Source organism: Kogia breviceps, chromosome 13 (assembly GCF_026419965.1).
Source record: "Kogia breviceps isolate mKogBre1 chromosome 13, mKogBre1 haplotype 1, whole genome shotgun sequence".
NCBI classification, from domain to species: domain Eukaryota; kingdom Metazoa; phylum Chordata; class Mammalia; order Artiodactyla; family Physeteridae; genus Kogia; species Kogia breviceps.
The window spans coordinates 83,261,931-83,288,940 of NC_081322.1; the positions used below are offsets into that span (position 1 = coordinate 83,261,931).

The 27,010-nt window shown below is 53.1% G+C and overlaps 1 protein-coding gene across 8 annotated transcripts in view; it reads left to right on the plus strand.

Moving 5' to 3' along the window:
- TMEM181 (transmembrane protein 181) overlaps positions 1-27,010 on the plus strand; it is a 68,785-nt gene that overhangs the window by 15,110 nt on the left and 26,665 nt on the right. For 2 of the 8 annotated variants that reach the window (XR_010836112.1, XM_067011105.1), the window contains exons 1-2: positions 6,069-6,239; positions 16,742-16,845. The exons of 3 other annotated variants lie outside the window; for them this stretch is intronic. Coding sequence is in view for 4 of the 5 variants with exons in the window: in XM_067011105.1 (XP_066867206.1) it covers positions 6,232-6,239; positions 16,742-16,845 (112 nt within the window). In the remaining variant the exon portion in view is untranslated. Of the gene's footprint in view, positions 1-6,052; positions 6,240-16,741; positions 16,846-27,010 lie in introns of those variants that run through there. 3 more of the 8 variants (XM_067011108.1, XM_059083543.2, XM_059083547.2) reach the window with 2 other exon arrangements.

Consider the following 27,010-nt stretch of genomic DNA (forward strand, 5'->3'; position numbering starts at 1 on the left):
GAAGCCGCGGGCAGCTTGCGCTTCCTTGAATTTACCATCCCGCGTCCCTGCTGCCCTTTGTTCCCTCCCCTCCTTGTCTCCCAGAGATTGAACCTGCTCCCCATGAAGTTAACATGGAAACTTTGGCCTCGGGGTCTGTGTCTGAGGGATCCAAGCTAAGACATTCTTTAAACCTTAAGACAATTGCCCAGTAATTCAGGAAAAAATACGGGCCAGAGGTAGGGTGACCAACTGTCCTGGGTTGCCTGGGACTCAGGGGTCCCCAGACAGGCGACTTCCAGTGCTAAACCCGGGAAAGTCTCAGGAAAACCAGGACCAGCAATTTGTTCAAGCTGGAAGACATGCCGTCTCCGAAGGATGCAATCACTGCCCTGTAACCCCCTCCCCGCTCCTTCCGTGGGAAGGTGCACGCCGTTCTCTAAACTATTAGAAAACACACTGGTGTATTACCAGCCATCTCACAAATCCAGCGGGGCCATTTGTTCAGTACATGTGTCGGTTTTCTTTCTGTACCAGGCTGGGTGCCAGGCCCTGGAAAGCTGAGGACAAATAAAGGTCAGCAGAGTAAAGTCACAGGAGATGGTGGTGGGATGGCATTGCTCAGAGGTCGAGAATAAACGACACGTTTCACTTTAACAAGTTGGGACTGATACGTAAAACTCTCCAACGACCAAAGGCAGAGCAGGATGTGGTATACGGCCGCTAATTCCTGATGGACAGGAGCACCGGGGGGCCCTGAGGAGGGGTCGTGCTGCGCTGCGTGTGAGACAGCAGGGCTGGGCACCGGCAGGCTCACTAGCCTTCGTTATTGCCAAGTACCAACAGGTGCCAATGCAAAAGAGCGTGTTTGTTTTCATGGTTGCTTAGAGGATAGAATGAGACAATAGAAATGTAAACTCTTTAGAACGGTAGGAGACTTAAAAGTGACTCCAAAAGTTCGGTGCATAGTTTTCTTATCTTTGGAGACGAAGAAAAGAGATGAAGCAAACACGTTCATTTGTGGACTTCAGAACTGTGATAGCGAGGCTCCAAAGATGGCAGCCCAAAGAGCCCCTCCTCCCAGGATTCCTGCTCTTTCGTGGTCCTTTGCTCTCGGATCTGGGCTGGCTCTGGCTCTCTTTTTACCAGTAGAATGTGGTGGTGGAGATGCTGAATGACGCCTGAGGGTAGATCATTGCAGCCCCGCAGCTTCTGCTTAGGTGCCTTAGAGCATCTATCCCAGGAGAAACCAGCTACCGTGTGTGAAGTCCGACTTCCCTGAGATTGTGAGGGAAGCCCAAACTAGCCATGTGGAGAAGCCCCGTGGAGGGGAGACTGGCTGGCCAGCCCCCAACTTTCCAGCCATCCCAGCTCAAGCACCAGACGTGCCTCCCCCAGAGCGGAGACGCCATTGTGGATGTCCCACGCAGTTGAGCCTTCACGTGACTGCAGCCCCAGATGTCATCTGACTGCATTCTCGAGAGAGACCCCCCCCCCCCCCCGCTGCAAGAACTGCCCAGCTGAGCTCAGTCAACACACAGACCGTGACAGATAATCAACTGCCGTTTCAAGCCGTCTGCAGTGGCTCCCACTGGCCCCCACGTCCTGGTACACTCACACCCTTGCAGGATCCCCACCCCTTGAGCGTGGGGCGGACCTGTGATCTGCTTCCAGAGGAAAGGATAGAGCCAAAGCGAGGGGATCTTCCTTGTGAGATTAGGTGACAAAGGACTGACTTCCACGGAGCTCTCTGCTCACTCAGAGGAAGCAAAGCTACCGTGTTGTACGCTGCCTCACGTGGCAAGGAACTGTGTGTGACCTCCAGGCGCCGCCAGCAACCATAATGTGGGCCTGGAGGCAGATCCTTCCCCAGTTGAGCCTTGAGGAAGCTTCAGCCCCGGCTGACACCTTGACTGCAGCCTGTGAGTGGGCCTGAGCCGAAGGACCCAGTTAAGCTGCACCCAGATTCCCGACCCCCAGAAACGGAGAGATAATAAGTGCTGTTTCAAGCCACAAAGGCCTGGAGGAATTTGTTATGTGGCAATAGGTAACTACAACAGTTACTACATGTCTGGGCAGTTTGTCATGCAGCAATAAACGGGAACAAGTACAAAGATAAGAAAGCAAAAGCGATAGCCTTATATTGTCAGTAAGTGCTGGGCAGAACCTCTGCGCCTGGGGCTACTGAACTTGATAAGCGAGCGAAAGCACTTGAACCAATAAGACTTAGACCTGTGCTGCTTTTCTTTTTTTGCCATTTATTTATGTTTTGAATTTTATTTTATTTACTTTTTTATACAGCAGGTTCTCAGTAGTTATCCATTTTATACACATCAGTGTATACGTGTCAGTCCCAATCTCCCAATTCATCCCACCACCACCCCCCCGCGGCCCTGCTGCTTTCCCCCCTTGGTGTCCATACGTTTGTTCTCCACATCTGTGTCTCAATTTCTGCCTTGCAAACCGGTTCATCTGTACCATTTTTCTAGGTTCCACATATATGTGTTAATATACAATATTTGTTTTTCTCTTTCTGACTTACTTCACTCGGAATGACAGTCTCTAGATTCATCCACGGCTCTACAAATGACCCAGTTTCATTCCTTTTTATGGCTGAGTAATATTCCATTGTATATATGTGCCACATCTTCTTTACCCATTTGTCTGTCGATGGGCATTTAGGTTGCTTCCATGACCTGGCTATTGTAAATAGTGAACATCGGGGTGCATGTGTCTTTTTGAACTATGGTTTTCTCTGGGTATGTGCCCAGCAGTGGGACTGCTGTAGACCCTTGCTTCTAATGATCAGTTCTTAGGAGCAGATAAGACCATGAGAAGTAAGTTCCCACGTGTGATGCAGCAAGTGGGCTGGGAAGGCGCGAGCGCTCCTTCAAATGATGGGGGCGTGGTGGTCCTGGGAAGGCAGCATGGAGAGAGAACTGAGCCGCTCATGGAAGTACCTCTGCTTATTGCAGGGAAGATGAGTCAGCAGCACATGACTGTCCAGGAGCTGTCAAAACCGCAGGCCAAGAGATGTTGCTAACATGAACCGTCATCAACTGTCATCATGCTTAAGGGAAAGTCAAGACCGAGGTTTTCTTGCCTTGGAAGAAAGAGTAGGCAATTAGAGTTGTTGACACTGAATTCTTCCATATTCACTGTACTGTGTACATCAGTTTTTCTTTTCAAGAAGTCTTCCACTTAGGAGGGTTATGGAACAAATGTGTGTATCCCCTCAAAGTTCATATGTTGAAGTTGTAACCCCCAGCGTGGCTGTATTAGGAGCAAGGAAGTAATGACGGTTCAATGAGATCGTAAGTGTGGGCCCTGATCTGATAGGGTTATGTCCTTGTGGGAAGAGACAGGAGAGAGCTCATGCTCTTTCTCTTCCCTCCAGCACACACCAGGGCAAGGCCAGGTGAGGACACAGCAGGAGGGTGGCTGTCTGCAAGCCAGGAAGAGAGCCCTCACTAGAAACTAAATTGGCCAGAACCTGGATCTTGGACTTTTAGCCTCTAGAACTGTGAGGAAATGGACTTCTGTTGTGTAAGCCGCTCGCTCTGCATTTTGTTGTGGCGGCCCCAGGTAAGACAGTAGGCTGGGGGAACTGGAATAAGCTGTTTCTGTTTCTTAACTCAGTGCTCAGCTGGAGCACGAGTCCTCAGTGTTAGCCATTACTGATTATTATTAATAAGATAGGCAAGGGAAGCACGAGAGGGTATCTACAAAATGCTAGACGAACGTCAGTTGCGGAATTGGGAAGTGAGTTCACGTCTCTTGGAACAGGCAGCTGATTTCCTAGGGTATCACGGCATTTGCAGATTGGGCCTCTTGAGTTGTTGCGGTCAACTCTGAGAAACAGCTCTGAGTGGGAGTCAGCAAGCTGCAGACTGGTGGGCTTGACTTTGGTCCTGTTCTAGAAGGAAATTATTTAAAAGGATGGTTTGTTGGCCCTTAGAAAATGAAGTGCCCATTAGATATGAGCAGAGTTTTTCTAAGAATAAGTGGTGTCAGGCCAATCTTATTTCTAACATCTTGATCCTTTTTGAAGCAAGGCAGGGTTTCAAATACATATATCCTCATTTACCCATGGGTCAAATTTCCCAATTAAATGAAATTACTGGGGAATACTGCGGACATAGCATAACTGGATTTTAGAAGGTTGTAAAATGAGAACAAAGTTGGTCAATGTGGGCTGAGTGTCTCTGTGGTTAGAGAGACTACAGCTGGCGGCCCATTTGCATCTGACCTCAGCTGGTCACTGTAACCCCATCACGTTCATCAGTGCATATGACACACCAGCACCGGAGGTCCCACATTGGGGTCAGGTCATGCTGGGTTCTCGTCAGTAGTTCCTGAGAGAATCGGGTTACGTCTTTAGGCCTCAGTTTCCTAGCTATAAATGAGGACAAGGACCACTGATAACTCATCAAGTTGTTAAGAGAATCCATTGGCTGAGGCCTTAGGCTTTGCAGGTGCTCAGCAATTGCCGGTTATCCTCAGTGGGGAGCGTGAACCCGAGTGGAGAGCTGAGGGGACGACCTGAGAATGGAATAACGGGCCCAGTGGGTTGAGGCTGCCAAAAGGACGCGCTCACTCTCAGGCTGATACAGGCCTCACCTGACACATGGTCCCTTCTGAGCTTAACGAGGGAGGAGGGGAGCCTGGAGGTGGGCGTGGAGGAGTGTCCTGCGAGGGGTGGCTGATGATCAGACCCGCTTCCTCCGGGCCCCAGAATACATGGCTCCCCTCCCTTGGTCGCAGACACCTCACAGCACCCGTCCATTTCCTTTCCCATCACAGTGATGACTGTAATTATTTGGTTATGCTTCGTTCGCTGGCTGTGTCCTCCACTAGAAGGTTAGTCCCAGGGGGACAGGGACTTGCCCATGTGTTCACCTCGTGCTTCTAGAGCTCAGAGGCGTGCCCGGCCCACACTGAGAGCTCAGCTAATGTTGGAAGAACAAATAACTGAGGGTAAGAGTGGCTGAAGTGACGCTGGACCGCAGCTCAAGGGAGGACCAACTTCCTGGAGAAGCTACCAGAAGGCAGTTTAGGCCTCAAAGATGTCACCTCTTGGAAAGCTCGGAGTCACCGGGAAACAGCAAGGGCTCTGTGGGGATGTCTCAGGGAGGCGAGGCGGCTGGCACAGTCCTCAGAGCAGGCATTTCTATACCAGATAATCCCACTTCAGTTGGGTGGTAAAAACCGGCTGCCTCTGGGCAAATGCCACCAGCACATGTGTTTGCTTTCACCCTCAGAGTTTAAAATCGTCTTTGAATTAGTTTCGAACATTTTAGAATTGGAAGGATATCACACGCACAGTCATGTTTGAAGTCAGGCGCTCTCAAAGCGCTGAGTGGCAGTTGCCCCTTTAGACGCTGCTGCCCCCTGTCCCCAGAGCCACTGGCGTTTGTGTTCCCTGGTCTGGTCAGGAGGCACCCTCTCCTCCCCACTCCAGAGTGCTTGAAAAAAACTCGAGAAAGAGTCTTGTCATTCCTGGGATTCGGGCTGCTGCTTTGCCCTGCCTCCGCCTCACATCCTTCCTGAGGGACAGCGCTTTCACAGCGGATGGAAAATCTGCACGCTATGGTAGCTGTCATTCAGAAAAGGTTTGCGGGAGAAGCTACTGGAAAGAGCTGGGGAGGCTCCCCTGTCGTCATCACTTGGGAGTGTCAGAGGTTTGCCCTGGCTTTTAACATCTTTGGGGTCACAAACCTCTTTGGGAATATGAAAACTTATATATCCTCCCCCCCAGAAAAATGCAGACAACGACAGGGCATTCATGGACTCCCACGGCCTTTCTCATGCCCTGCTGCAGGAGGGTGATTGAATGGACGTGCTGTCCCCTCGGCTAGGGACAAGGAGTGAGAGTCGGGTCCTTCATTCATTCTCTTGTGAACCCTAGTCTGACCCCCGCCACCCCACCCCCCCGCAAGGGCGGCCTCGGCTCTCCCTCCCGGGGCGCAGGGGAGGTGGACGCGCCGCTGGGCCCCTGCCCGCGGCCTCAAAGCGCGGCCGGCGCCCCTTCCCCCCGCCCCTCCCTCCCCTGGCCCCTCCCCCCCCCCCCCGCCGCGCGAGCCGCTTCCGCGCACGTGACCGCGGCCGAGCGTCGGCCTCTGACGAGTTGCGGGGAGCCGGCTGCTCCCGGCCTGCCGTCGCTCCGGCTCTGGCTCTGGCTCTGGCTCCGGCTGCGGCTGCCGCGGCTGCTGTGCCCCGAGCCCGCCCGGCCCCGAGGGCCGGGGCCCCGCGATGGAACCGTGAGTGCAGGCCCGGGCGGCGCGTGAGGGGGTGCGGGGCGGGGGCGCCCGGGCCCGGACTTGGGACTCCCGCGTCCCGCTCCCGGGAGCCCTGCCGCGGGGCCCCCCGCCCACGTGGAGCTCGGGGCTCAGCCGGGGCTTCGTTGGGGCGACTCGGCTCAGGGGCCCCTCCACGGGCCTGCCGGCTCGGCCGGAGTTATCAGCGGAGACGGGGTCAGGGATCCGGGGCGGGTCTTGGCCCGAGCGCATCTCAGGAAGGCCCTGCGAGGCAGCACTGGCCCTGCTCGTTCCCGGAGAACCGGGTGACCCCCGTCCTTCCCCAGGGCAGCTCCAAGGAGATGGCTGAGGAGTGGCTGGTCCCTCCCGGAGCCCGGCCTCCCCGCTGGAAAGGTGGTGACCCCATGCCCCGGGCAGTGGCCCTGTTCGTCCGTCACCTCTTACGAAAAGCACCCTGGGTGCCCTACTGCTTTTTGTAATGGAGCCCAGCGCCAGGTAGAGAGAGGCGCTCTCCATTGGCTTTTTGATGATTTTGCCACGTTGGGAGCCTGCTGCAGCCTCTTTAGATCTCGGGGATACCGAGGTTTATGAGTTTTACAGTATGCTGACTTCGGACCTATTATTTCTGTGAAGTTCAGGGGTTTTAATGAGGAAAAACCCCGTCCAGGGCCCCATGGACGCCATCCCTAAAGCTTGCTTTTGATGCAACAGTCACCTGGGTGCCCCTCAGGGGACATGTGGAAAAGGAGGAGAGAGAAATAAAAAGAAGTTTAGCACTTGAGTTGCAGAAGGTGGAGAGAAGGGTTGCCTGGAGTCTCTGCAGCGTGGGGCAGCATCTGTGACGAGAGGTTTGGCGGGCAGGTTCCCACAATTGAAGGCGGCCTTAAGACGGGACTGTGTGAGTTTCTCTGTGCATTTGAGGTTTTAGAGGTTTGCAGTGGACCTTTGCTGATTTCTCTGACTGTGGACATAGAGACGCAAGATCTGGGCGTGTTGCCTGAATGCAAACACGTGTGGTGGAAGGAAAGGTTTTTCCTCCTGCTTCTGCAGGAGTTTCTGACTTGGTCACTTTAACACAACATAGGAAAGCTGACTTGCACAAAATGTCAGTCCCAGATGGGTGTTTTAGAGGTCTGTCTTTTAATTAAACTCTAGACGGAGATAGGCTAGCAGTACTGCCTCTGTCCAGCTCCGGGGGCACCATTCATTTGTGGTATACGTGAACAGCACCCCTGGGAATACTGCGTGAAATCGTGACCTTGTGGCGGGGTGACACGTAGCATGTTTAGGAGGTCCTCGCATACCGAGTCTCCTTGGGCCCGCACTGCACGGCAGCCGGGGTGACGTGTGGTGGCGTGATCTCCCTAGGACGTGGAGAGGCAGAGAGTTTGAAGCCACGTGGGTGGTAGCCGACGGCAGTCCGTGTCTCCTGCGGGAGTCCCGTGCTCTGTTACTTGACAGCCAAGTATCCCAGGCTGGGCCAGTAGCTAACGGAGGAGCTGTAAAACCACGGTTTGAATGAAGGACTTGAGTGGAGTTTTTGAGTTGCCCCCGCCCCGCGGAGGGCAGGCCATGCAGATGCTCTCCTGTTGAGCAAGGGGCCGGGGGTGTGCTTATCTGGAGGTCAGCCAGTGACCATCGTCCAGCACTCAGAACGGCATGGACCTGCAAATCACAAGAAGTCTTTGGCAGCCAGTAAACACCCTGCCAAAACAAACAAAGCCTGAAAATCTGAAGCGTGTACGGGACTTCAGTGCCTCGTAGGGTCAAAGTGCTCTTGTTGGCAGATGTGGCAGGGAGTCCCGTGGCGACAAAGGTGAGAAGGGACAGGAGCGGGAAGAGAAGCCGGGAGAAAACGGGCTGGGGGAGATTGGAAGAGAGTAGCGTGGCCTGCAGGAGCGCGCTGAGAGGCAGCTCGGCTGCACGGAGCTCCCTGTTCAGGTGCAGCCCAGCCAGTGCTTTGCAAGAGGGCGGGAGAGATTGCCACCAAAACCCGTCAGAAAAAAGAGTTCCCAGTTCTGAAAACTGTATGCTTAAGTTTTCTGCAAACTCCATTCCTTTTCTGACGATGCCAGGGAAGCAAGAGGCGCTGAGAGTTCAGGGCGGGGAGGACGGGGCAGGGTGTGTCTCAGTCAGTCGCTGAGTGTGACTCACAGGAACACCTGCGGGCCCCGCGCGGCCGAGACTCCTCAGGTGCGTTCGTCCCTTTGCTCTTAACTAGCATTTCTCTGCAAACTTCAGTCAGGTTGCCTCTTGTGTGTGTCTTGATTGGTATTTGCGGCCAGTTTTCAAAGAGTGTGTTTTACGTGTCTCCTTCATCCTGGGCGCATTTAAGTGCAGAAGTGTGTTATCTAGACTTCTTTTCTGCAGCGGCGAAGGGGTGGCACAGGTGAGCGCCGTGGAGGCCTGCTGCGGTTGCTGCGGGCCAGGCCTTCTGGGTGTCCTGGTGCTTGAGGAGACAGCAGACCTGGGTCAGAATCCTGTTCCTGCAGCCATAGAGTTGTTGAGGATCGCGTCCCTTCGGATAATTTTTTGTTCTGAGCCAGAAGTATCTCTAACGCTAGTGAAAGATGACATGGCTTTTACCGTGTAGCAGGTACTGCTGCGGCACTTCACGTACGTCATTTCACGTAAGCCTCGTAACCACCCTTCCCGTGAAGAAGTTTCTCTTATCCCAGCGTTACAGATGAGAACAAGGGGGTGCAGAGAAGTCAAGTGCGTTTCTCCAGGTCACGGCTAGGAAGTCACAGAGGATGGAAGCCCGGGAGTGGGCTGCAGGGCCCACAGTCTTGAGGTCCATATACCCCCTGCCTCAGTAACAGCTGGCCCTGACTGGGTGTTAGCAAGGCTCCCTTGTCACGCTCGCTTCATCGCCACAGCAGCCCTCAGCGGCGGGGTCCCCCAGTTTCCTGAATTTTACAGTTCAGGAACCAGAGGCCCCGGGAGCTGACGTTGTTCCCTGCTGGTCAGTGGTGCGGGGCAGTCGGCCTCCAGAGCCCAAGCTCTTAACCACCGGCCGCGCTGCCCAGCACGTGGCTGGCTTCTTTGTTCTGTTTGCCGTGGGAAGGGTGTTCGAAGACCTGACCAGTGCGCTCCTGGGTGAGAGTGAGTCACCGGACTTGCGGCCTGGCAGGGATACACATGAATTCGTGGTTCCTTGAGGAGCTTAGGACATCGTTCATTAAAATACTTTTTGAGGTCGTTAGGCCTTGAATGTTTGTATAATGGCTTTTTTGAATAACTAAAGATAACTTTTCTGTGATGTATTCAAGTTGGTTGATTGAAATTTCAGAATTCCTATTCTGTCAGAGTTTACCCCTCTCAAACCCCATTAAATGGTGGGTTATTTAAAAAGAAAAGTTTGGTGAGGGGGCCAAAGAGTTGAGGGAATGGTGGGCCTCCTTTCCACCCCGACCCTGTGGATTCAAATCCCACCTCTGTTGCCTGCTGACCGGGACCTCAGCGGGTGTGTACTTTCCCCAGCCTCTATTTTCCCATATATAAAATGGGCTGATGATACCTGCCTCACAGGGAAGCACCTGGCTGGGTACCAAGTAGGTGCTTAGGGAACACTGACCCCTCCTGCCCTTTCCTGCAGTTGGCTGGGTTCTGAACCAGAGGAGGGGACATTTTATACAGTGGATCATCATGGATATCGGTTGGATGAAAACTGAGATTAAAAAAAGGGGGGGGCAGGGCAAAAGCACAACCGTTACTATTAATAACTGACACAATTGAGTTCTTCGTCTGTGCTTACTACACCGTTCTAAGTGTTTCATCTTTCGTCTGTGCTCCACTGGTCCTGTGGGTGTCACTCTGCCTGTGTCTGGTTTGCAGATGAGGATGCTGACATCCTGAGACGTTACCTGGTTGCCCAGGAAAGTGGGGGAGCCAGGATTTGAACCCAGCCTGACGGGCACCAGGCCAGTGCTCTGGACCCCGGGAGACAAATGATTTGTATACAGATTGTGAGAAAAATAAAATCCTAACTAAAACTTGAGAACAGACTGAGAGATCAAAAATCCCTTTCCACTGCCCAGACTCTAACTGTTTAATTCTAAAGTGGGAAATCTGGGTGTGAGGTGAGCAAACCGCAAAATTTGTAATCCCCAAACAATTTCAGTCTTACCTGCCTGCTGTACCGTGACTTGATGAGCTGAGACCAACTATGTAATTCTGTGGTGTCATAAAGATGCGTCAAAACGGGACAAGATCCACGATGGCATTTTTCTGGGAAAGCAGTCTTCAGATTGAATATCCATCAGTGCTTGCTTTGGTTTTCAAAAAAGAAAACAAAAAACCACAACGTGATTCCGAGACCCCTGCGGCTCCTGGTGCTGTTTTCTCCTGCCCGGCGGCGTGCTCGTGGTCCCTGGGGCTCCGTCAAAGGCGGAGGTTGTGGTGCTGCTTTCCTCCCATCCTGCTCTCCGCATTGCTTAGAGACGCACCTCGAGGCGTTTTCTCGCCTTCTCTGCTCACCTGAGTTCTGTCCATGTCCATAAAGAGGCTCATCGAGTGCTCGCCTCCTCTACGGTTTCTTTCTAGTGCTGCTTTATTAACTCCTATGAGACCTGCGTGGGAGGGAGAAGTGCTTAGTGGGAAAAGGAGTGTTGGCCGTGGCCTGTCGGCAGTGCTTGATGGCCCTAACGGGGACACGGGCTCTCCCGCTGGCCGGTGAAGGAAGGGGCGTCTGACCAAGGGTGTGACCTCAGTGGGAGGTCAGGGGTCTGGTTTTCGATGCGTCACGCTTGAGATGCCTGCCAGATATCCACGTGGAGCTGTCAAGTAGGCTTTTCACGTAAGTCCAGAGCCCAGCTGGGCTGAGATGCGAATGTGGAATTGCTCGCGTGTGCATTGTCTCTACAGCCTGAAGCAGGATGAGATCACCTGGGGAGTGAGAGTAGAGAAGAGAGGCCTAGAGCAGCCTCATGCCAAGGCGCCCCAGTAAGCTGAAGATGGTGCTCGCCTGTGGGGAGCCCTACAGAATAGCTTTCCAGCCCTTCTCTCATGGGAATTGATGTCTCCAGAGATTCACCCTCCTTGGAAGCGGTCTCTTGGAAGTGGTTATGAATATGCATCATGGAGGGAAGGCAGGGCTTACAGTGATTTGGATTAAAGCTGCAATTTGGGGCGTTGGCTTTCCAAGAAATGTGTTTTTAGTTTCTCTAGGAAATATGTCTGTGATGTTGTAAATTACCCCTGAAAATTGAGATTAATTTAGCAGGAACCTAAAGAGTACAAGCTGCTGCCAAGGCGACAGTCTGCTCCATTGCATTTGAAGGGCCTTCCAAGGGCGCGGGGGCTCCAAAGAGGCCAGGATCTTCGAGTGTGTGTTTTAGATGCCTGAATGTGGAAAGATCCATGGACCTGGAGAGGAAGACTGATGTATGGGACCCATCAAGAGAAGAAAAAGAGAGACACTGATCATGAGCTGGCAGGGTCTTGTAGGAAGTCTTCCTGCCGTGGTTATCTAGGTAGAAGATTGCATCGGCAGCTGTGCTTGACCTGGCCAGGTTGCATGGGGTAATGGGGAGCCCTTTCCCTGCTCCCTAGCATCTCACCACCAGTTTGAGGGAACTACATGAACACTTTGGAGAAAACTGATAAAAGTTGAGTTGAATAGATGTTTTCTGAACGTGCACCATGTGTCTGTCTGGTTCTATGTGGGTAGATTGATGCTTTATTTTCAAGCACTCAGCTATGTAGTGCAGGCCACACATGTTGTAGTGGTTTAAAGGCCTGGGCAGCCGTGAGAGGTGGGGAAGTGAGGGAAAGCTTCATGGAGAAGGCGGGACACACAGGTGAGCCGTGAATGCTGGGTCTGATTTGGATGCTTTGGCAGGGAGAAGAGAGAGCGTTTCGGATCAGGAGAGCAGTGCCTGAATGGGCTAGTCTGGACTCAGGCTTGACCACGGTGGGAAGCTTTATAGAATTTAAGGCCTAAGCCCTGGAGTCTGGTGCTTGTGTTTGGATGCAGCCTCTGCTGTGAGATCTAGGGCAGGCCGCCGACCTTGCTGAGCCTGAGCTTTCTCATCTGTGACATGCGGCTGTGAGTAGTCACTACCTGAGAGGGCAGCTGTGGTGACTAAGGAAGTCGTGATTCTCGCAGGGTACATGCAGGACGGTGGGAATTTAGGGGCGGATTTGGGGGCCTCGAAGGCCACAGGAAGGCACTTAAACTCAGTCGAGTTGCTCTGTGTGTCGGGGTAGCATGTTCACAGTGCCGTAATACCCGCACAGGAAGGCGCACCTGGAAGGCTGCTGCAGGGGCTGAGTGGGAGGTGATGAGGGCCTGGACTGCGGCACTGGTGTGCTGGGGGTGGAGAGGAGAGAGCTGTCACCTCTTCCGGGCTGGCTGTACGGGATGAATGAGAGACGGACGTCGGAGGTGACTCCAGGGTTTCCGGATGTGGCCATGGAGAAAGGGGAGAGGCCGGAAATGGGCAGTGGAAGCAGGTTTTCCGTTTATGTTATTTTGTTCTTTAATGGGTTCAGTCTTAAACCTATTGACCGTGACGGGATGTAGGACTCCTAAGGGAAAGTGTCTTGGGAGCCACGAGTTTTGAGTGGGGTCGGGGCAGGCAGGACGCTGGGGACGGTCCTGGCGGCGGAAGGACCGTAAACGAGGAAGCAGGAGGTCCTCGGGTGTCGGAGGGTCCGCGTGGGGTCCTGACTCCGGGCTGGAGGGTTCCCAGAAGGGGACGGGCGACTGTCGAGGAGGCGATGGGGGTGGCTCGGAGCCCCCGGTGCTCGGCCGCGTCTGTTTCCCGCGTCGCAGTCCGGCCTCCGAGCAGAGGCGCCCCTCCCGCCGGCGGCCCGATCACAGGGCGTGGGGGCTGCCTGCTCACGGGACGCGCCGGCTGCGGGCTGCTTCAGGCTGGCTGCGCGGTGCAGCGGGCCGAGGAGCCGCTGGCTGCCGCGTCGGGCCGGAAGCCGGGAGGCGGGAGCGTGAGGGCCGGCGAGGCCGCGGGGGTCCCGGGCTGCTCCCCGTGACTCTTCCCCGCCGCGGCTCCTCCGGCCGTCAGGACGCCGCCCGCGTGGGCCTGCGGGTGTCGGGAATCGGGTGTGGCCCCCGAGGTGCCCGGAGCCTCTGGGCGCTCGGGGACCGGCCTCAGCTCTCGGGGACGCGTCGTGAGCAGGCCGGTGGAGAGGGGGCGTCGCCGGCCGGCCCCCCGCCCGGGGCCCCGCGGCTGCCGCGTCCCCGCGGCGTGAGGCTGCCCGAGGAGGTGTCCTGCCGCCCGGGAGACGGCGGCGGAGGGAGACGAGGCCCGTCGCCCAGCCTGTCCCCAGCGAGCCCTGGTCAGCGGGGCTGGCTGCGCGCCGACATCCGCTCACGCGGGGGCTTCTTCTGCCGCCCCCGTGTCTTTTCTTGTCCACTTGGGTGATTGCCGAAGCAGGAACGTGTCTCATAAATTGGATTGAAGTGCACGTTTTAAGGAAGGGGAAACGACGGACCTCTATTGAGTTCCCGCCCGAGGAGAAAACTGGAAAAGTACCCTGGGTGGTCCGTGCGCTGCGGCATTTGACCTTGTGCCGTCGTCTTTCTGAACCCTCTTTCTTCAGCACTCCTCACCTGCTGAGTAGTCGTGCCTTTTTTTGTTTGTTTTGCGGTATGCGGGCCTCTCACTGTCGTGGCCTCTCCCGATGCGGAGCACAGGCTCCGGACGCGCAGGCTCAGCGGCCATGGCTCACGGGCCCAGCCGCTCCGCGGCACGTGGGATCCTCCCGGACCGGGGCACGAACCCGTGTTCCCCGCATCGGCAGGCGGACTCTCAACCGCTGCGCCACCAGGGAAGCCCTGGCTGTGCTTTTTATAGTAAATCATTGATAATGCGTTTTGTTGATAATGTTTTAAAAATCAGATTTTAGATATAACTTTTCTTATTCTGTTTTCCAAGCCCTCTGTTCTGTGCTTTCACCTCTGCTGGGGAGCCCTCGGTGCCCCTCAGAGCCCCAGGGTCACCCCGAGAGCAGCCTGGGGGAGGGGGGGGCCGTGAATGACTTTGTGTAATTTTTTTTTTTTTTTTTTTTTTGCGGTACGCGGGCCTCTCACTGCTGTGGCCTCTCCCGCTGCGGAGCACAGGCTCCGGACGCGCAGGCTCAGCGGCCACGGCTCACGGGCCCAGCCGCTCCGCGGCACGTGGGATCTTCCCGGACCGGGGCACGAACCCGTGTCCCCTGCATCGGCAGGCGGATTCCCAACCACTGCGCCACCAGGGAAGCCCTGTGTAATTTTTTAAAACAACTTTCGATTTACAGAAGAGTGGCAAAGACAGAACCGAGTGTTTCTGCACACCCTTCACAGGGCTTCCCCTTGTGTCGGTGACCAGAACCCCCGGCACGTTTGTCAGCGCTCAGGTCGGCATCGGGGCAGTGCTGTTCACACCTGACCGTGTTTGCACGTCCCCAGCATCTAGTCCGTTTAGCTTCATGCGCTGTTGCTCCACGTGGAGACGCGTAGCTTCGAGGAAGTCTTCGCTCTGCAGGGTGTGCTGAGGTCTCTCATGGGAGGGGGAGGAGGGGACAGGGAAGCGACACAGGAGCCCTTCCTCGGGCCAGCCCTGCACTCCACCCGGCTTCCACAGAGGCCCTCGTGGGGGGGGGGGGGGGGCGGGGTCCGCTCGCTGCCGTCCTGCCTCCCAGAGCCTCCTTCCGGAGCGCCGGGACCGCCGAGGGCAGAGCCGTGGCATCTTGGGCAAGAGTCCTGCCGTCTCTAGACCTCGGGCTCCCCGTGTGCAAATCCAAGGAGCCGGACTTCCTCCCTGACGTGATTTCTGGCTCTAAGAGTGTCAGGCTTTCGGGCCTCTTAGGATCTTTAGGGTCCAAAATCTGAGTTGGGATCAAGCCAATTAATTCACGAGCTCTCGCTCCCCACGCACAGCGGGGTCATTGGTGATCCAGCCTTCAGACCTGAGTCCCAGAGGGAAAGACACTGGTTCCTTTATTTCTTCGCTGGTCCCGTCACCCAGTGAAGCACGGGGATGCCAGTCTGAAAGTTCCCTCACCCGGGCCTGGCCGGAGAGTGCTGACTCAGTGTTAGCAAAGCCACGTCGGAGAGACTTAGGGCCACCTTTGCCCTGTGACGCCGCCCAGCTGGTTTCCAGCTCGGGACGGCTGCCTTGGACGTGTAAGGGAGTGGCCGTGCGTGTGCACACGGCCGTGAACTTGATACCGCAAGAGCAAACAGCCTGCCCTCCCTTTCCGGTTCAGAGCCCGATTCTCCCCCTCCCGGTGGGGGGCTGTGTTCACCTTCCTGAGAGGCAGGCACCAGAAATTCCTCCTGCTCAGCTCCCCAGACCAGGCAGTGCTGGGCACCCAAGAGGACGTTGGGAGCACAGCAAGACAGAACCCCCACTGGCTCTCATCTCGGGGTTCTGGGTCTCCTCGCGCGCTACAGGGTGGGGGGCCGGCCTCCCCTATGTCTCAGGGGAATCGGAGCTGGGCCCGCGCCTGCCTTCCAGCCTGTCTGGGGCTGCCTGTAGGGGCAGCGTTGAGGACCTGCCATTCTCCAGCGTTTGTGTCTGTCCTTCCCAGACTTCCCTTTTGTTTCCCGGTTCCTGGCACAGGGAGTTCTAAAAGAGAAGTGGGACCTACCCCACCACCATTTTCTTCTGACCAAAGAAGGGCGTAGGCATGGATAGGAGGGAGCTGATGCTAGGGTGTGAGGACGGATCCTCTGAAGCACTTTCGTATCTGTGTCACTCGCAGAAAACCGCGGCAGCTTGCTGAGTTGCATCAAAAGCAGACCCCAAGTGAAGGCCAGGCTGAGCTTCACCACGACGGGTGAAGCCAGTCGAGGGGGGAGCCCTGGACAGGAAACACAAAGCTGGGGCCTGGCGGGAAGATCGTCTTGGACATACGATTCTGGGGCGCCTGGAACCCCCAGGCTGGGCTTGACTGTGGCATCTGCGTGTGAGGAGTTAGGGTCCTCCCCGCGCCTGGACTCTGCTCTCGCTGCCGAAAACGGGGGTGTGGAGGGGTTCAGCCCCACTCTGTGTCCTGGCGAACGTGCCCCGAGTGGGCTTTGAAGCGCCTTCTCCTGCCACGAGGGTGGGGTTTGCCTGGCCCCCTGCGGCATGGCATGCCAGGCCCAGAACATACCGGCACGGCCCCCACCCCAGCAGTGGTCACTGAGGTTATCTAGGTGTTTTTTGTTTTCTTTTTAATTTTTATTTTACTTTTTATTTTTTTTGCGGTACGCGGGCCTCTCACTGTTGTGGCCTCTCCCGTTGCGGAGCACAGGCTCCGGACGCGCAGGCTCAGCGGCCATGGCTCACGGGCCCAGCCGCTCCGCGGCACGTGGGATCCTCCCGGACCGGGGCACGAACCCGCGTCCCCTGCATCGGCAGGCGGACTCTCAACCACTGCGCCACCAGGGAAGCGCTATCTAGGTGGTTTTGTCAGCCGAGTCACCTGGTTTGAGACTAGGTCCTCCTCGGAGGCGAGGGCTCGCGGGTGGGGGAGGCCCTCGCCCTGCTGCCCCTCACCCCGGCTTCTCCCCGCAGGCTGGCGCCCATGCGGCTGTACACGCTCTCCAAGCGCCACTTCGTCCTCGTGTTCGCCGTCTTTTTCGTCTGTTTCGGCCTGACCGTCTTCGTCGGGATCAGAGGTGAGCAGTTTTCCGTTTGTTTCTCTGATTGAAGTGAAGCTGATTCACAACGTTGTGTTAGTTTCCACTGTACAGCAAAGTGGTTCAGTTATACATATTATATATTCTTTTTCATATTCTTCTCCATTATGGTTTATTACAGGATACTGACTATAGTTCCCTGTGCTGTACAGTAGGACTTCATTGTTTATCCATTTTATATGTAATAGTTTGCATCTGCTAATCCTAAACTCCCAATCCAATGCTCTCATGCCTCCTCTCCACCTTGGCAACCACAAGCCTGTTCTCTATGTCTGCGACCATTTCTGTTTTGTAAATAAGTTCATTTGTGTTATATGTGAGATTCCACATATAAGTGATAGCATATGGTCTTTGTCTTTCTCTGTCTGCCTTCATTTAGTATGATAAGCTCTAGGTCCATCCATGTAGCTGCAAATGGCATTATTTCATTCTTTTTTATGGCTGAGTAGTATTCCATTGTATGTATGTTCCACTCTTCTTTATCCATTCATCTGTCATTGGACATTTAGGTTGTTTCCATGTCCTGGCTATTGTAAAGAGTGCTGCTATGAACATAGGGGTGCATATACCTTTTTGAATTATAGTGTTGTCCAGATATAAGCATAGGAGTGCAATTGCTGGATCATAGGACAACTCTGTTTTTAGTTTTTGAGAAACCTCCATACTGTTCTCCATAGTGGCTGCACCAATTTACATTCCCACCAACAGTGTAAGTTCCCTTTTCTCCACACCCTCTTCAGCATTTGTTATTCGTAGATTTTTAAAATGATGGCCATTCTGACTGGTGTGAAGTGGTACATCATTGTAGTTTTGATGTTCATTTCTCTAATGATTAGCAATGTTGAGCATCTTTTCATGTGCCTATTGGCCATCTGTATGTCTTCTTTGGAGAAATATCTATTTAAGTCTTGTGCCCATTTATCGATTGGGTTTTTGTTGTTGTTGTTATTGAGTTGTATGAACTCTTTGTATATTTTGGAAATTAAGACCTTGTCAATCACATCATTTGCAAATATTTTCTCCTAGTTCATAGGTTGTCTTTTCATTTTGTTTATGGTTTCCTTTGCTGTGCAAAAGCTTATAAGTTTTATTAGGTCTCATTTGTTTATTTTTGATTTTATTTCTATTGCCTTGGGAGACTGACCTAAGAAAACATTGCTACAATTTATGTCAGAGAATGTTTTGCCTATTATTCTCTTCTAGGAGTTTTATGGTGTCATGTCTTATATTTAAGTCTTTAAGGCATTTTGAGTTTATTTTTGTGTGTGGTTTGAGGGTGTGTTGTAACTTTATTGATTTACATGCAGCTGTCCAACTTTCCCAGCACCACTCACTTGCTGAATAGACTGTCTTTTCTCCATTGTATGTACTTGCCTCCCTTGTCAAAGATCAATTGACCATAGGTGTATGGGTTTATTTTGGGGCTCTTTATTCTGTCCCATTGATCCATATGTCTGTTTTTGTGCCAGTACCATGCTATTTTGATTACTGTAGCTTTATAGTATTGTCTGAAGTCTGGGAGGGTTATGCCACCATCTTTCTTCTTTTTCCTCAGGATTGCTTTGGCATTTCTGGGTGTTTTATGATTCCATGTAAATTTTAGGATTATTTGTCCTAGTTCTGTGAAAAATGTTATGGGTGATTTGATAGGGATAGCATTAAATCAGTAGATTGCTTTGAGTAGTATGGCCATGTTAACAATATTAATTCTCCTAATCCAAGAACATGGGATAGTTTCCATTTCTTTAAATCATCTTCAGTTTCCTTTATCAATGTTTATAGCTCTCAGGGTACAAGTCTTTTACCTCCTTGGTCAGGTTTATTCCTGAGTATGTTTTTTAATTAATTAATTAATTAATTTTTATTTTATTTTTGGCTGCATTGGGCCTTCGTTGCTGCGTGTGGGCTTTCTCTAGTTGTGGTGAGCAGGGGCTACTCTTCGTTGTGATGTGTGGGCTTCTCATTGCGGTGGCTTCTCTTGTTGCGGAGCACGGGCTCTAGGCTGTGGACTTCAGTAGTTGTGGCACGCAGGCTCAGTAGTTGTGGCTCGAGGGCTCTAGAGTGCAGGCTCTGTAGTTGTGGTGCATGGTCTTAGTTGCTCCACGGCATGTTGGATCTTCCTGGAGCAGGGATCAAACCCGTGTCCCCTGCATTGGCAGGCGGATTCTTAACCACTGCGCCACCAGGGAAATCCTGTATTTTATTTTTTTGATGTGATTTTAAAAGATTGGTTTTTTACTTTCCCTTACTGGTATTTTATTGTTAGTGTAAATAAATGCAACCAATTTCTGTATGTTAATCTTGTATCCTGCTACCTTGCTGAATTCGTTTATCGGTTCTAATAGTTTTTGGTGGAATCTTTGGGGTTTTCTATAAATAGCATTATGTCATCTGCATATAATGACAGTTTTACCTCTTCCCTTCCAATTTGGATATGCTTTATTTCTTTTTCTTGTCCCATTGCTGTGGCTAGGTCTTCCAGTACTCTTTTGAATAGAGGTGGTGAGAGTGGGCATCCTTGTCTTGCTCCAGATTTTAGTGGGAAAGCTTTCAGCTTTTCACTGTTGAGTATTATGCTGGCTGTGGGTTTGCCATGAATAACTTTTATTATGTTGAGATAGGTTCCCTCTTTACCCACTTTGATAAGAGTTTTTATCATGAATGGATGTTGAATTTTATCAAATGCTTTTTCTGCATCTGTTGAGATGATCATGTGGTTTTTGTCTTTTGTTGATGTGCAGTATCACATTGATTGATTTGTGTATGTTGAACCATCCTTGTTACCCTGGGATGAATCTCACTTGGTCATGGTGTATGATCTTTTTTATATATTGTTGGATTTGGTTTGCTAATATTTTGTTGAGAAGTTTTGCATCTATATTCGTCAAAGATATTGGCCTGTAATTTTCTTTTTTGGTGGTGTCTTTGTCCAGTTTTGGTATCTCTGTGGTGGTGTCTTCATAGAATGACTTTGGAACTGTTCCCTGAGGTGAGGAACAGTTTTTGACCATCTTACCATTTATGGTTACCTTGGTGCAGTGCCATTCAGCCCGGCCCAGCTGTACCCACTTGCTCTCACCCCCTAACGGCCCCATCATGGAGGGTGGCGCACGGAGGGGTGACCCTGGTCCTGCCCTGCACAGCAGCCAGGGCCTACACTCAGCTTGGCAGCGCCAGGCGGCCTTGACCATGTACCTTGTGTTGGAAGAGTCTGTTGGGTTCCAGGACCTGCCTGGGTGCTGGGGAATCCAGAACATGCTGGCTGATTTGGGAGCCCGGGCGGGGAAGGCCACTGAGGAGCAGAGAGGCTGCTGTGGTGACACCCGGAGCGGGAGGGAGTCTGCAGGTGCTGTTTGAGGGGAAGAGCCACCCATCACCCCGGAGCAGGAGGGAGTCTGCAGGTGCTGTTTGAGGGGAAGAGCCCCCCATCACCGTCTGAGCTTCGAAAATGCCTCTGAAATCATCCAGTCCAGCCCCCTTTCACACAGATGGGAAACGGAGAACCAAAGTCAGGTTTCCGGAAACCCAGGTCTCTTCAGTGCAGGGGGGAGGAGACCGGGAGCCTGCTTAGGCTGTCCCTCCTGCCCTCCTAAGTACCTTTTTCAGTGAGGGTAGTTTATTTAACTACCGCACTTAACATTAAAGTGTGAATGACAGTTGGGCTTAACCTCTCCCAGAGGCAGTTGTGCCTCAAAAGTCTGGTTTCTTGACCTGAACTGAAGCTTAGGTAGTGAATGGGCTGAGGAAGCTGGGGGAGAGGGTGGTTATTTAGGTGCCATTTGCCTCCTGCTGATGAAGATGAGGATGGCGACAATAGCAGTTGTGTCCAGCCTCTTCTTTCTCTCCCCGTGAATTCACCAAGAAATCCCAATGACATGAGTCACAGCATGAGACACCTCGGTTATCTTACTTGATTTTCACAACTGTCCTTTAAGAGTGGTCGGGGAGGCATTAGTATTCTCCTGGGTTTCCAGTGTCACAGCCCTTCAGTCCACTCTTGTTTCCTTAAGCACCAACATCCATGATTATGTGAAACCTTCTCCACTCTTGCAGAAATGAGAAGTGTTGCACCAAGGCTGAGATGAAAAAGACCATGTCAGGATTTCCATACCCGTTTCTTTCTGTAGAGCGCTAGCGCTAGCAGATTCTCCGGAGAAACAGACCGATGTGTATATATGGAACAGAACCAGATCTGTTGATATAGATTCAGGTATGTAGTTTTATGGTGAGGAATTGGCTCACGTGATTATGGACGCTGAGACGTCCCCAGATCTGCATTCAGCAAGCTGGAGACCGAGAACTGCCAGTGGTGTAAGTTCCAGTCTGAGCCCAAGTCCATCCAAATGCAGGGGAAGACTGATGTCCCAGCTTGAAGACAGTCAGGGAAGGAGAGCAGCCTTTGTGCTGTATTCAGGCCTTCAGTGAATGGGCTGAGGCCTGCCCACACTGGGGAGGGCAGCCCGCTTTACTCAGCTACGCATTCAAATGTTCTTCTCATCCAGAAACCCTCCGTGCACAATTAGAATAACGTTTCACCAGGTATCTGGGCGCACCATGGCGCATAAACCTCACAAATCCACCCCTGTCAGCTTGGCATCCACGCACACCTCCTTCAACCATACCTGGTCTCCAAATAAAGACGATAACAAGGTCATTGTCCCTTCTGACATGATAACAGCTACCCTGCATATAACGCAAAGCCCACCACCCCTTCCGCGGGAGAGCAGGCGGGGTCCTTGATGGCGCTCACTCTTCGTCGCGTCCTGTAGCTTAAATACTGTGACACAGAGGCAATAATACAGCTTCTGTTACTTGACAAGGGACTAAGAGAGGGAAGAAAACAAAGGTATTTGCTTATTATATGTATTTATGTACACAAACAGACTCACGACAAAGTAAGGAGGAAATATTCATGACAGCTAAAGTCCCTGTGTCTGTAAGTAGTCAGGTGGTCATAGCTGCTATTTATAACCACCTTATGCCATGACCTGTGGCACATTTCATTTGCCTTCAACAAGCACCTCCGTTGGTCGTGGTTCTTTACCTGGTGGGCTGACCCAAACCTTCACTCCTGAAGAGTCTGGGCCATTACTATTCCTGCCTGAATTGGTTTGTTGTAGTTCTCCATTGACCTTAATCCCAGCACCTGGTAAGACTGAGAGGTGCCCTAAGCGATCTCCTTAGATGTGCTCCTCCCTGCCGCCAGTGTGGAGTAGGGGTCAGAGTCGGTCACCCCGGCCCGCGCAGGAACCCCCTGCTTCGCCTGTCGATTCCGAGACATGAGGAGCCCACGGTAGCCGGGTGGCAGTGCTCATTCCAGTTCAGTGTCTCCAGGTGGAAGCATTTCTCCCTGTGGAACTAAGACCTCTAGGCCAGCAGAGCATCGGGCTGTGGGAACAGCAAGCAAAACTTTAGCTAGTGGGTCCCCTGGGGTAATAGTGGCGCCATGCCCATCTCCACCCCTTGGTTCCCGGACCTGGGTACACCGGCTACGGGAGAATTGGCTCCATGTAACGGGACACCAGATCCGTACCCAGAGTGTCCGTTGCAGTCGGGACGGGACCCTGCCCCCTCCACGATGGACGTGGTCCAGTGATCAGCCTGCCGCCGGGTCGCTGGCTGATGGCCGCGGGGAGGGGTGTGACGTCGCGCTCAGTGCTGACCTCTGCTGCCGGCGGGTTGGGCACTCAGCGGTGGCCGTCGCCAGGTCGGCCTTGGTGAGTGACGTCCACGTCGCCCAGCCCATGTGTCGCCTCCATCCCCGCCGCCGTGGCCCCTTTGTTCACGTCCACTAGGGGGCGCTGTCCGCACGTCGGGCAGAACGCAGGCCCCGTCTTCTCTTCCCGGGCCGCTCATGGCGGGGAGCTCCCCGTGAGGCCATAGGTGCGGGCTGGGAGGAGGAGGCAGTGTCGCGGGAGTGGGGGCCGCGGCATCGGGGCCACTTCCTCGTGGGACTTGAGCCTTCCGAGGGCCTGCTCGGGCGGATCCCGTGTGTACCGCTTGCGTTCGATGGTGGAGTGCTGCTGTGCACGCCCGGCCTTACGGCTGATGGATCGGGTAACACCCGGGTCCTGATGGGCAGCTCGGGTCGCACGGTGACTCGTTGGTCCGTGGTTAAGCATTCGGTCTGTTTCAGGCCACGAGCTGTTTCTCAAAAGGAGAGTGGTTGTCTGTGGAGGCTGGCGGGGCTTTGCTCCAAAACCCTAAGGGCGTGCACTGAGATTCATCCACCAAAGGCTCCAGACAGCAGCCCTCTCTGCCGTTGGTGCTTCAGGCACCACGTGATCTGCCGGATCACGTGACCCGGGCGGAGCCCAGCTCCCATGGTGGCCTGACCCGTGAGGAGCCTCCTCTTGTTCTGGGCCCCACTCAAAACCGGCAGCTTCTCGGGTCACTAGGTAGATAGGCCAGTGTCACACCCGCATTAGGAGCACGTTGCCTCCGAAATCCAAAAGGGGCCCACTAGGCACTGTATCTCCATTTTGGTTGTAGGAAGGACCAGATACAGCAACTTATCTCCCACCTCAGAAGGGATCTCTCGACATGGCTCTCACCACTGGATCCCTAGCAATTTCACCGAGGTAGAAGGCACATGAATCTTAATTGGATTCATTTCCCACCCTCTGACGCCAAATGTTTTACCAGTAAGTGCAAAGTAGCTGCTACTTTTTGCTCAGTAGGTCCAGTCAGCATGATCTCATCGATGTAATGGGCCAGTGTGATGGCGTGTGGAAGGGAAAGATGATTGAGATCTCTGTGAGCTAAACCGTGACGTGGGGCTGGAGAGTTGATACAGCTTGAGGTAGCGCAGCGAAGGAGTAGTGCTGGCCTGACAGCGGGACGCAAACTGCTTCTGGTGGGCCTTACAGTCAGGGATGGAGACAGAGGCGTTTGCCTGGCCGGTAGCTGCATCTCAGGCACCAGAGGATGTGTGGATTTGCTCAAGCAGTGGAACCCCATCTGGTACAGCAGCCTCTATTGGAATCACCACCTGGTTAAGCTTCTGCACAGGCCAAACAGGTGAGTTAAATGGGGATGTAGTGGGCATGTTTCAAGCCCTTGATGGTAGCACTAATGTCTGCATTCCCTCCAGGAATGCGATATTGTTTTGGTTTAGTATTTTCATAGGTAGAGGCAGTTCTAGTGCTTTTCCCACCATAATAGCCCTCACTCCACAAGTCAGGGAACCAATGTGGCGGTCTGACAGCTGCTGAGTATTTCGATTCAAATTATGCATTCTGGAACTGGAGAATTAACCATAGGATGGGTTTGGGGACCCACTGCACCCATTGTGACACATACCTGAGCTAAAACCCCACTGATCATCTGGGCTCCATAGGTCCCTACTCCGGTAGACCACAGTGATGTTTCGGACCTCCTGAAATTTGTGTCAGTTCAGAGCCAGTGTCCAGTAGCTCCAAAAACGTCTGATCTTTTTCCCTTGATGCATTTGTCCTGGTAAAAGGCTGTAGGTTTCTTTGGGTGAATGATTAACAGTATAAATGCTCGGCCGTGTACTGGGGTGCTTCCCTAAGGGGACCCAACCTTCCCTTTGTTCAAGGACCTTTGGGTCTGTAAACTGGCTCAAATCTGGAAACTACTGATGAGTTGTCATTCTCTGTTTTTATGATACAGGTTAGGCTGTTGTTCACTTGACCTAGAACTTTCCTGCTTATGCAGATCAAGTAATGATTTGGTAGGCTTCCTGTGTCTTTCACTTCTAGGGACCCCATGAGCAGCTAGCTAGCACCGTAGGTCTGCAGGGACCGGGCTCTTCTGACGGCTGCTGTGCCTCTGCCGCCCATTACGTGAGCTCACCCGCCTCATCTTACACGGCCCCGCCCCTGCTGGGAGCCACTTATTCCCAGGGCATGCTGTTTTCCCGACTCAGGGACTGCAGTTCCCATGGTAAGGCCTGGCCTGCAGAGAAGGGCGGTCATAGAGCTCTTTAAGGACGCTCAGGTCTCCCCTCGCAGATTCACTTCTCACAGTAGTGGTGAAAGGTATGTCTTCTGGACTCTCCCAGTAGGTCTTAAATGACAGAGCCACCCTAGCAATCCAGCTCGCTAAGCCTCTGACTCCCCTCCTCTGCGTTAAACCTGGGCAGGTGCAGCGTTTCTGCTTCACTCACTGGGAACCACCTTGTGGTCCACGTTTTAGCCAACCACCCAGTCAGACTGTTAGAGTCCTTTCCGACTACCTGAGCTACAACTTTCAGTGCAGAACCCCTTTTTAGTAAGCTTGGCCTGAGACAGTTTTATGTTCCTTCCACCATGATCCCATATGTGTTCCCTGGGCTTCTCTCTGTATAAATCAGAAGACTCAAGTAGTTCTTTTGGAGTGTAGCACACGTCCTCGTGGGTCACGTGCCTCACCTCTGGGCCTGCTGGGATGTGAGTCTAGTTATAGGTGTAGAGGTGAAGAGGGGTGGGGGGGCGGGTCCCGAGGAGGGTCAGCATCGTCCTGCACGGCAAGTGGGGGCCGTTACTGATTGCTTAGGCGATGCAGGCCTAATCCCACAGAAGGAGGTGGGAAGGCCACTTCCACGGGGAATGGGGAGAACGTCCACTGGGAAAGGACCCGTGAGAATTCAGCAGCTCAGTGTCCCCAGCTTCGTCAGGACCTTCCTGCACGTCCCCAGAACGGGGTCCCATTCTCTCCCAGTCGGTGCAGCGACGTTAGCATCGAGACACCCTGCGAGGCTGGGAGTTCAGTGGTGTAATTCAGCCAGTCGCTGGATGAGATTCCGTTTTGATTTTCAGCAGTCTCAGCACTGTGGCCATAGGAAATAAGGGTTTCCTTCAGGGCACACGTAGAAGCTTTCAGATCCTGGGTGTGGCACTTGGGGTGGGAATTCAAATTCCTGAGCTCATCCTTTTCTTTCACCACTTTGTCCAGTGACATTAGGAGCAACCAGCGAGCCTCATTACATCTGTTAGTTTTCCAAGAATGTTCTAAAGTCTCGTAAACAGAGTCACTTACCTCCTTGCTTCTCATAATAAATGGTTGATTAGGAGTATCTAATGGAAATATTTTGCATATGTTCATGAACTCCCAGTGCTCTCTTTACTACTGAACATATAGTCATTAGCATCTTTAATCAGGTCAGAGAACCAATTCCAGAAACCCCAGAACCAGTATAGAATACTCACCCTTAACATGCTGTTCCTCTAGAACCACTCTTGGTACCAAAATCTGTGTTAGTGTGGGTTCTCCAGAGAAACTGAACCGATAGGAGGTAAAGAGAGAGAGATGGGTGGGGTGGATGAGAGAGAGAGATTTTATTATAAGGACGTGTCTCACATGATTATGGAGGCCAAGAAGCTGCACGGTTTGCAGTCGGCAAGCTGGAGACCCAGGAAAGCCGATGGTGTGAGTGTTCCTGCGTCTGAAGATAGGTGAAGACTCCTGTACCAGCCTGAAGACAGAGAGCCCCGAGGAAGAGAGCAGACTCTCCCTTACTCAGCCTTCTGCTCTGCTCAAGCCTTCAGCGATTTGGATGAGGCCCACCCACATTGGGAGGGCAGTCTGCTTTACGTAGTCTACTGATTCAAGGGGTGGTCTCATCCAGAGACAGCCTCACAGACGCACCCAGAGTAGTGTTTAGCCAGTTATCTGGGCACCGTGTGGCCCAGTCGAGTAGACACACAAGTCCTCTGCTCCTGATTACTTTCTGTAGTAAGGTTATTAGGATTTCAGAGTTCAGAGTGCCCAAGGGACCACTGGGTCAGTCACCTCGTTTTGCAGATGAGGAAATGAGGTCCAGAAAGCCTGTCAGCTGAGACTCGAGTCTAGACTTGCCTGACTCCCAGTTCTTAGTTCTTCCTGAGAAGCCAGGCTGCCTTACTTCCTGGGATAGGAGTGCACTCCGATTGTGAATCCGTTGGAAATCTGGGACTTCCCTGGTGGCGCAGTGGTTAAGAATCCACCTGCCAGGGCTTCCCTGGTGGTGCAGTGGTTGAGAGCCCGCCTGCCGATGCAGGGGACACGGGTTCGTGTCCCGGTCCGGGAAGATCCCACGTGATGTAGAGCGGCTGGGCCCATGAGCCTGCACGTCTGGAGCCTGTGCTCCGCAACGGGAGAGCCCACAACAGTGAGAGGCTTGCGTAACACACACACACACACACACACACACACACACACA